The 10,658-nt window shown below is 53.0% G+C and overlaps 1 protein-coding gene across 1 annotated transcript in view; it reads right to left on the reverse strand.

The window, feature by feature from the left end:
• Window positions 1–10,658, reverse strand: part of LOC136935761 (voltage-dependent R-type calcium channel subunit alpha-1E) — a 72,393-nt gene that overhangs the window by 21,773 nt on the left and 39,962 nt on the right. Inside the window, 14 exon segments of the mRNA XM_067229428.1 lie at window positions 344–435; window positions 744–811; window positions 899–1,016; window positions 1,395–1,464; window positions 2,120–2,251; window positions 2,784–2,896; window positions 4,042–4,154; window positions 4,577–4,786; window positions 5,503–5,592; window positions 7,647–7,688; window positions 8,389–8,442; window positions 8,662–8,777; window positions 9,834–9,937; window positions 10,228–10,418. Coding sequence (XP_067085529.1) covers window positions 344–435; window positions 744–811; window positions 899–1,016; window positions 1,395–1,464; window positions 2,120–2,251; window positions 2,784–2,896; window positions 4,042–4,154; window positions 4,577–4,786; window positions 5,503–5,592; window positions 7,647–7,688; window positions 8,389–8,442; window positions 8,662–8,777; window positions 9,834–9,937; window positions 10,228–10,418 — 1,513 coding nt within the window.

Genomic DNA, 10,658 nt, shown 5'->3' on the forward strand with positions numbered 1-10,658 from the left:
TGGCCGGTAACCACAACAACAGTGTATATATCAGACTTCAAATCAAGAAAGAGGAGTTGACTGCACGTGACCCGGTCCTTTTTTTTCAAAACACCCGGAAACTCTTTCTACCGAGGTGCCATGGGAACGCCACACCTGCTGTGGCTCACCTGTTCTCCTGGACGTACCCCGCTGTGTGCCTGTGTGGGGGCCCAGAGGGAACTAAGTGCACTAGTGTTAGTGTCAGCGACTCTGCTAGCCTGTTCCAGTGAGAGCTGTTCAGTGGGGGGCAGAGAGGTGAAGGGGGTGGGGGGAGGGGTTAGGGTCAGGCAGGGAGGGGAGGGGGGGGTGCAAACACACTTACTCTGAAGACATCATGGAGGACATGGGGCCGACTTCCTTGGCCTTCTGGAGAGCATGCTTCTGGTTAAACGCTGCTTCCTCCTCCTCCTGGTCCTGAGAGAGGAGAGGAGGAGAGGAGGGGGAGAGGAGGATGGGAGGGGGAGAGGAGGAGAGGGGAGGGGGAGAGGAGGAGAGGACAGGAGAGGAGGAGAGTAAGAGAGGAGAGGGGAGGAGGGGAGAGGAGGAGAGGAGGAGAGGGGAGGAGGAGAGGAGGAGAAGGGAGGAGAGGAGAGAGCAGGAGAGGAGGAGAGGGGAGGAGGAGAGGACGAGAGGACGAGAGGAATAAGGTACACTTGTGCAACCTAAGCAAAAGTAAACAACGTATCAATAGTCTCCATATGAACTCAAAAATAAATTCTAACCTTTGTCAGTTCCTGTGCATTGGCCAGGTTGTCGACGGCGATGGCCAAGAAGACATTCAGCAGTGTGTCTGGTCACAGCCACCTTAAGGACCATTAACTCCATCTTTACATGAACTACTACTTTTATTGACATTTGACCCCGTGATGGTGGATACAGTTTCCAAACAGCGTGAGGACGATGAAGTAGATGGACGACCACATCCCAGACTTCACCCCTCCCTGGGAACGGATGCCGTTGTACATGACCTCGTTCCAGTCTTCGCCCGTCAAGATCTGGGTCAACACACACACACACACACACACACACACAGGCACTTCAATGAACGCAATACACACATGCATAAACTCACACACACGCCCACACGTGATTAAAACACACACACTGCAAACACACACTGCAAACACACACTGCAAACACACACTGCAAACACACACTGCAAACACACTGCCTCGATCGCACCACATGTCCCGGCGATCAGACACGCCGACGCCATGGTGACACGCCACAGTGACACGCCACGGTGACACGCCACGGTGACACGTCACGGTGACACGACACGGTGACACGACACGGTGACACGCCACGGTGACACGCCACGGTGACACGCCACAGTGTTTTCATCATCACAGTCATTTGAACGAGGCTCCGACCTGGAACACTGTCATGATGGCGGCCGGGAAGGTGTCAAAGTTGGTGGGAGTGTAGTCTTCGAAGATGAACCTGAAAACACAGTGGACGGAAGAGGCAGAGACACAAGCCTTGATTTCAAATTCCAGTCTATTATTTCACTCTTTCTTCAATAGCCAGTCTAGCTGACAGAGAAGAGAGAGATAAAAAGTTTTTAGAGGGAGAAAGGAGTCAGAGAGAGAGAGAGAGTGATACAAAAGAAATCGAAGATAATTCCAAAATCAGAAGAAAAGAACATTTATGTTTTCTGGATGCTGGTGGCCTGTTATAAACAAGCCTGCTCTAACAGGACTGACTCTCTAAAACATTCCTTCAACACCACTCTTCTCCACAAATCTATGTCACCTTGGAATGTACTCTATGTTGCATCCTCCTCTTACTCTAGCCCAGATTCTACAGGATGTTACATTTACATTTACATTTAGTCATTTAGCAGACGCTCTTATCCAGAGCGACTTACATTACAGGGACACAGTACAGGGACATTCCCCCGAGGCAAGTAGGGTGAAGTGCCTTGCCCAAGGACACAACGTCAGTTGGCATGACCGGGAATCGAACTGGCAACCTTCGGATTACTAGCCCGATTCCCTCACCGCTCAGCCACCTGACTCCCTATGTTCTGCTTCATTGTTCTACTTTAGAGCCTCTGCGCTGCCCTATATCTGGCTGGTCCCTGGATTCACCGTACCTGCCGCCAAACAGCTGCATGCCAAGCAGGGCGAACACCACGATAAAGAGGAAGAGGAGGAAGATGAGGCTGATGATGGACTTCATGGAGTTCATCAGAGACACCACCAGGTTGCGTAGCGAGGCCCAGTACCTGCCAATCACAGCACAGTGCGGACGGGCTCAATACCCACCAGGCGGTGGATTCACACATTTCCAGCTGTTAGTCCATTTAACAGCTATCGTCCAGCGCATCGATCGATGAGGTTCTCAATTTTTGCAATTTGATATCAGAATCTATCATGTCCCTTGTGAAATCCCATCACATCCCCACTCTGTATGAGAGAGAGAGGTAGAGAGAGGTAGAGAGCGATGTAGAGAGAGAGGAAGAGAGACGTAGAGAGAGAGGTAGAGAGAGAGGAAGAGAGAGGAAGAGAGAGAGTTAGAGAGAGAGGAAGAGAGAGAGGTAGAGAGAGGTAGCGAGAGGTAGAGAGAGGAAGAGAGAAAGGAAGAGAGGTAGAGAGAGAGGTAGAGAGAGAGGAAGAGAGAGGAAGAGAGAGGTAGAGAGAGAAGAAGAGAGAGAGGAAGAGAGAGAGGTAGAGAGAGGTAGTGAGAGGAAGAGAGAGAGGTAGAGAAAGGTAGAGAGAGAGGTAGAGAGAGAGAGGTAGAGAGAAGTAGAGACTGACTTGGTGATCTTGAAGATCCGGAGGAGACGCAGTGCCCTCAACACACTGATGCCAAACGAGGTTCCAGGTCTGAAGAACCCCCACAAGACCTCGAAGATGCTGCCCACGATCACCTGCTCACACACACACACACACACACACACACACACACACACACACACACACACACACACACACACACACACACCCCACACACACACACACACACACACAACCCCACACACACACACACACACACCCTCACACACACACACACACACACACACACACCCACACACACACACACACACACACACACACACACACACACAACCCCACACACACACACACACACACACAACCCCACACACACACACACACACACACACCCACACACACACACACACACACACACACACACACACACACACACACACACACACAACCCCACACACACACACACACACACACACCCACACACAACCCCCCACACACACACACACACACCCACACACACCCACACACAACCCCACACACACACACACACACAACCCCACACACACACACACACACACACACACACACACACACACACACACACACCCACACACACACACACCCACACACAACCCCACACACACACACACACACACACACAACCCCACACACACACACACACACACACACAACCCCACACACACACACACACACACACACACACACAACCCCCCACTCACACACACACACACACACACACACAACCCCACACACACACACACACACACACACACACACAACCCCCCACACACACACACACACACACACACAACCCCACACACACACACACACACACACACACACACACAACCCCCCACTCACACACACACACACACACACACCCACACACAACCCCACACACACACACACACACCCACACACAACCCCACACACACACACACACACACACACACACAACCCCACACACAACCCCACACACACACACACACACACACACAACCCCACACACCCACACACACACACACACACACACACACACCCACACCCACACAACCACACGCACACACACATGCACCCGCACACACATACACAACCCCACACACACCCACACACACAACCCCACACACACGCACAATACCCGAGGTTAAGAAGAACATCTTCGTATAGAAATGCAGACACACACACACCCACACACAATACCAGAGGTTAAGGAGAACATCTTCGTATAGAAATGCAGACGCACACACACACACACACTTACGCTGCAGTCGAAGCAGTTGAAGGAGGAGTGGAAGTAGAGTCTAACCCCCAGGCTGTACATTTTCAGGAACATCTCAGTCAGGAACAGAGCCAGGAAGAGGAACTCAGCATAGTCTGCAAACACACACACATCCTTCAGACACGCAGAAACTCAGACTGCAAACACACACACATCCTTCAGACACGCAGGAACTCTGTCTGCAAACACACACACATCCTTCAACACGCAGGATCACACATCACGTTGCTGTGAATCGTTTTTTTTGAAAATCCTATTCGGTTTAAGCCGTATCGAGAAAATGCAAAACACAAAGATGCTTTTGTTTTGAAGTTTTAAACACGTCAAACCCATCATTTAGCTGCTGGATGAAATAAACATCGACTTTAGATGCAAGTTTTTTTCTGAGAAACTGACGTTCTGAGTAGCTGCCTCTCCCAGAACCTTAGGTGTTCTAGAACATTCTCAAGTTCTACAGTGAAACAAGACCAGGGGGGAAAAACAGGAAGTGTCCAACAGGAAGTGAGGCGTGACTCACAGAGGAAGGTGGACAGCCAGAGAGGCTGGTTGTGATGGACGATAGCCACACACATAGTGTTAAGGGCCACCAGGCCCAGCACAGTCCAGTAGAAGGTGTGGGTCTTCACCATGCGGCGGATGTAGATGCGTAGGAGACGCTCCTTGCGGTGGAAGTAGGCCCTGGGTCCTCGCTTGGCACTTCGGATGCTGGCCCTGGTCATGGGGCCGCCTGGGGGGAAGGGGGGAGAGGGGAGAGGAAGAGGAGGGGTGGGGGAGGAGGGGGGAGAGGGGAGAGGGGAGAGGAAGAGGAGGGGTGGGGGAGGAGGGGGGAGAGGGGAGAGGAAGAGGAGGGGTGGAGGAGGAGGGGGGAGAGGGGAGAGGAAGAGGAGGGGTGGGGGAAGGGGAGGAGGGGTGGGGGAAGGGGAGGAGGAGGGGGAGGAAGGGGGAGAGGGAGAGGAGGGGTGGGGGAGGAGGAGGCAGAGGGGAGAGGAAGAGGAGGGGTGGGGGAAGGGGAGGAGGAAGGAAAGGGGAGAGGAAAAAGAGGGGAGGAGGAGGGGTTAGGAAGGGGGAGAGGGAGAGGAGGGGTGGGGGAGGAGGAGGAGGGGGGAGAGGAAGAAGAGGGTGGGGGAGGGGGAGGAGGAGGGAGAGGGGAGAGGAAGAAGAGGGTGGGGGAGGGGGAGGAGGAGGGAGAGGGGAGAGGAAGAAGAGGGGAGGGGGAGGAAGGGGGAGAGGGAGAGGAGGGGTGGGGGAGGAGGAGGAGGGGGGAGAGGAAGAAGAGGGTGGGGGAGGGGGAGGAGGGGGGAGAGGTAGAGGAGGGGAGGGGAGGGGGAGGAGGAGGAGGGAGAGGGGAATGAGAGGGGGGGGCTTAGGCGGATGCACTCTTACTCACACACAGACACACCCATACAGACACACACATACAGACGCACACACACACACACTTACCCACAGAGGAGATGTCTCCATACTGGTCATCTCCTGAAGCTCCTCTTCGGATCACATCTCTTTTCTTGATGGTGGTCGCTCTCTTGAGCACTGCACACGGAGGGACAACACACACAAGCACACACACACACACACACAAGCACACACACACACGCACACACACACATACAAGCACACCCACACACACACACACAAGCACACACACACACACACACACACAAGTATGCATGCACACACACAGGCTTAAATGTCATCTATTGCCTACGCATTTGGCAAGTTTGTAAAGACACACATTTCCAATTTAGGGTTAATTCAACACTCCAGAATCTAAACACTCCAGAATCTAAACACTCCAGAATCTAAACACTCCAGAATCTAAACGCTCCAGAATCTAAACGCTCCACACACACACACCAACATTAGTCTTTAATACCACCAATGAAGGACTCAAATAGAGCATTTCAAATTATTCAATTAAAGAAAAAGTGAAAAGAATTAAAGAAAAATGCAAAAGAGAATGCAATCTAAATCATAGAAAAAGCAGCAATGTGCTAATGTGTTGAGTCCTGAATAACTGGTTTATTTACTGCGTGCAAGGTAGCGAACCTGGAAAAGTACTAGAAATCCAGTCTATTTCCATTAGAACCCAAATCTATTGTTAGAATCAAACTGTAGGCCCAAAGCTGTGTTCAAACTTGATTAGTCTCTGTGAGAAAAAGCAACTGTCACTGTGTTCTGCTCAGGGGACATGAAGACAACTTAGAAACCGAGTGCCACATCCTTCACGGCAAACATGCATAGAGATTAAAGATTCATGTACAAATCCACCATATAGGAAATTTTTATTTAATCAACTATGAATGACAGTCGTTTATCACAGCGCTTGCATTTAATCTCTCTCTCCATCCCTTCTCCACCCCTCCACCTCTCCATCCCTGCTCCATCTCTCCATCCCTCCTCCACCTCTCCATCCCTCCTCCACCCTTCCATCCCTCCTCCACCCTTCCATCCCTCTTCCACCTCTCCATCCCTCCTCCACCTCTCCATCCCTCCTCCACCCTTCCATCTCTCCTCCACCTCTCCATCCCTCCTCCACCCCCCATCCCTCCTCCACCTCTCCATCCCTCCTCCACCCTTCCATCCCTCCTCCACCTCTCCATCCCTCCTCCACCTCTCCATCCCTCCTCCACCCCTCCATCCCTCCTCCACCCTTCCATCTCTCCTCCACCTCTCCATCACTCCTCCACCCCCATCCCTCCTCCACCTCTCCATCCCTCCTCCACCCTTCCATCCCTCCTCCACCTCTCCATCCCTCCTCCACCCTTCCATCCCTCCTCCACCTCTCCATCCCTCCTCCACCCCTCCATCCCTCCTCCACCCCTCCATCCCTCCTCCACCCTTCCATCCCTCCTCCACCTCTACATCCCTCCTCCACCCCTCCACCCCTCCATCCCTCCTCTACCTCTCCATCCCTCCATCCCTCCTCCACCCCTCCATCCCTCCTCTACCTCTCCACTCCTCCATCCCTCCTCCACTCCTCCATCCCTCCATCCCCTCCTCCACCTCTCCATCCCTCCTCTACCTCTCCATCCCTCCTCCACTCCTCCATCCCTCCATCCCCTCCTCCACCTCTCCATCCCTCCTCCACTCCTCCATCCCTCCTCCATCCCTCCATCCCTCCTCCACTCCTCCACCCCTCTGTATAACCTCCAGAGCTGGCTGACTGATTTACTTATGTGTACCTTGGCTTTTCCCTTTTTTAATAAGCTATTGAACAAACAAGCAAGCACTCACACACGTAGGGAGTGGCGTGTTTGCAGAAGACACACACTCACAGCGTTTCATCACATTGCTAAGGTAACAGCCATACACCCCCCACCCCACCCCCCCTCCCTCCACTACTTAAAGCAATGACGTCTGCAGCGTTTGTTCTTTTATATAAAGAGAAAAATGGATCTGTCATGGGCAACTTTTTTTAGATTTGTATTTATTTTTTGGCTCGCCGGAGTCAAATATTTAATCAGGGGAGGTCATAGTGACTTGGGCTGGGATTGTTCATGTGACTGCCAGAAGGTTCTGATTGGACAGCGGAGGTTGTGATGTCATAGTGGGGCTAAAGGTGCAGAATAGACGAGGTTCCTCACCATGGTTACCGCCAGTATTCCATTCAGACAGCTTCTTGGGAGCTGCCAATCAACATTTTAAAACAAACATACAAAAAAAGGGCGTTTGTTTGTTGTTTCCCAGTAACATGTCATGCTTCATCGGATGGGGTCAAGGCCGGGGTGTGGTCATGCGTGTGGTTTGTGTTAGAACATCCGCTCTGGTTTGGAGATTGCTTTTGGTGGGCGCAACAATCTTTTCTTTCTTTTCTTTTTTGAGAGTAGGTTTCTAGAAATTAGATTTTGTGAACTTGCACCACAGCAGAAGCAACAGATGTCGTTTCTAAGTGCTGGCCATGTTGTGTTTGTGTTTAGTGAGGGTTTGTGGTTTCTAGGGTGTGTCTATAGTGTGTCTGGTCTAGGCTTAGGGTCAATGTCATAACGATTCCAACTGTAAATGAAGTTGACTGATTTGAGGAGAAATAGTCCCTAAGCCTGGTGGAAGGATACACGGGGGAGGGTACATATTACATGAGAACAGAGCCCAGCATGCACTAAATATATAAACTCAACTAAAGGCCTTTAAATAACATATGTGTCAAACTGAATGTAACAGATGTCATTAGAACACACAGTTGCATAAGGATAGCGAGAGGAGGGGGGGAGAGAGAGATAGCAAGACAGTAGGAAAGAGAGAGAGAGAGAGAGAGAGAGAGAGAGAGAGAGATAGCAAGACAGTAGGAAAGAGAGAGAGAGAGAGAGAGAGCGATACAGAGCTTCTTACCATCGAGAGCTGAGGTCCCCGAGTTCTTGTTTTCCTCAGCCAGCATGACCTCCTCTGCAGAACAAGAGTCAAACTGAAGTGTGTGTTGTGATGTGCATCATGAATCAACAGCATAGTCCGAATCAGTGAATCTTCGAATCAGGAAAACAGAATCGGAATCGGTCTCTGATTTGAGTGCTTGACTCAGCGAATGCTTGACTCAGTGAATGCTTGACTCAGTGAATGCTTGACTCAGTGAATGCTTGACTCAGTGAGTGCTGGTGGGGTTCAGACCTGCTCTGTCGATCCAGGCTCGGTACCCGTTCAGCTCTCTCTCTATCTGCTGTTGTCGCCTCAGTTTCATGAAGGCTCTGCGGTTCTCCACACGCTCCCTTTCCTTAGCAAACTCCCTGCAGACCAGGAGAGGAGGAGAGGAGGAGAGGGAGGAGAGGAGGAGAGGAAGAGAGGAGGAGAGGAAGAGGGAGGAGAGGAGGAGAGGGAGGAGAGGAGGATAGGAGGAGAGGGAAGAGAGGAGGAGAGGGAGGAGAGGGAGGAGAGGAAGAGAGGAGGAGAGGAAGAGGGAGGAGAGGAGAGGGAGGAACGGAGGAGGAAAGAGAAAAGGAAAGGAGATGAGTGGATGAGAGAAGAGAGAAAAGGAGAGGAGGAGAGAGGAGGAGAGGAGGGTGGGGTGGGGGATGAGGAAAGGAGAAGGGGAGAGTAGGGCAAGGGAGTGGAGGGTGGGGGGATGAGGAGAGGAGAAGGGGAGAGGAGGGTGGGGTTGGGGATGAGGAGAGGAGAAGGGGAGAGGAGGGTGGGGGGATGAGGAGAGGAGAAGGGGAGAGGAGGGTGGGGGGATGAGGAGAGGAGAAGGGGAGAGGAGGGTGGGGGATGAGGAGAGGAGAAGGGGAGAGGAGGGGTGGGCGGATGAGGAGAGGAGAAGGGCTGGGTGCTCTTTGTCTCTCCAAGCAGAGTGTGTCAGAGGATGCATATTAACCTTTTCATGAAACTCATTAACTGCAACACACTCAAGAACTATACCAAAACAATGTCACCCAGCCACCAAGGCAACACAAGTCATCTACATAAACCAGTCAGCCAGCCACACATCAGCCAACCAGTCAATGAGTCAGCCAGTCAGCCAACCACACATCAGCCGACCAGTCAATGAGTCAGCCAGTCAGCCAACCACACATCAGCCGACCAGTCAATGAGTCAGCCAGTCAGCCAACCACACATCAGCCAACCAGTCAATGAATCAGCCAGTCAGCCAACCACACATACAGCCAGCCAGCCATTCAGCCTACCATCTACAATCTTGCCACGTTTATTATGTACTGAGCAGAGAGCAACAGAGTGGAACACTTTGTCATCATGACTTCGTAGCTTCCCTCATGCATCAGCACTGCGTGTGTGTACCTGAGCGTGCGTGTGTGTGTGTACTTGAGCGTGTGCCTGTGTGTACCTACCCTGAGAGGACCCCCAACACCAGGTTGAGGACGAAGAAGGAGCCGATGATGATGAGAGGGATGAAGTAAAGCCAGTTCCAGGTGGGCCCCAGGGCGTCGTTCGTCTGAGGAGACACAAACACAGCCCAGGTGAGGAGCAGCCCTGCTGGGGCCTGGGGAGGGAGGCCTGGGGGGGAGGGGCCTGGGGAGAGAGGGGCCTGGGGGGAGGGGCCTGGGGGGGGAGGGGGCCCCTGGGGAGAGGGCCCCTGGGGGGAGGGGCCTGGGGGGAGGGGCCTGGGGGGAGGAGGGGCCTGGGGAGAGAGGCCTGGGGGGAGGGGCACTGGGAGAGGCCCCTGGGGGGATGGGCCCCTGGGGGGAGGGGCCCCTGGGGGGAGGGGCCCCTGGGGGGCCTTACGTTGTACAGCACGGTGGTCCAGCCCTCCATGGTGATGCACTGGAAGACAGTGAGGACGGCGAACAGGATGTTGTCGAACTGCGTGATGCCGTCGTTAGGGCCGATCCAGGTGCCCCTGCAGCTGTACTTGTTAGGACACGCCCGCACACCGCACGGAAACTCTGACTCAGACGAGTCCACCGTCTCGTTCTCTGAGGGGAGGAGAGGAGAGGAGAGGAGGAGATGGGAAAAGGACGAGATGAGGAAGAAGGGAGGAGAGGAGAAGAGAAGAGGAGGGGAGGGGAGGAGGAGAGTGGGAGAGGAGGAGAGGAGGAAAGGAGGGAGAGGGGGAGAGGAGGAGAGGAGGAAAGGAGGAGAGGAGGAAAGGAGGAGAGGGGGAGAGGAGGAGAGGAGGAAAGGAGGAGAGGGGGAGAGGGGAAGAGAAGGAGATG

Source organism: Osmerus mordax, chromosome 26 (assembly GCF_038355195.1).
Source record: "Osmerus mordax isolate fOsmMor3 chromosome 26, fOsmMor3.pri, whole genome shotgun sequence".
In the NCBI taxonomy this organism is placed as follows: domain Eukaryota; kingdom Metazoa; phylum Chordata; class Actinopteri; order Osmeriformes; family Osmeridae; genus Osmerus; species Osmerus mordax.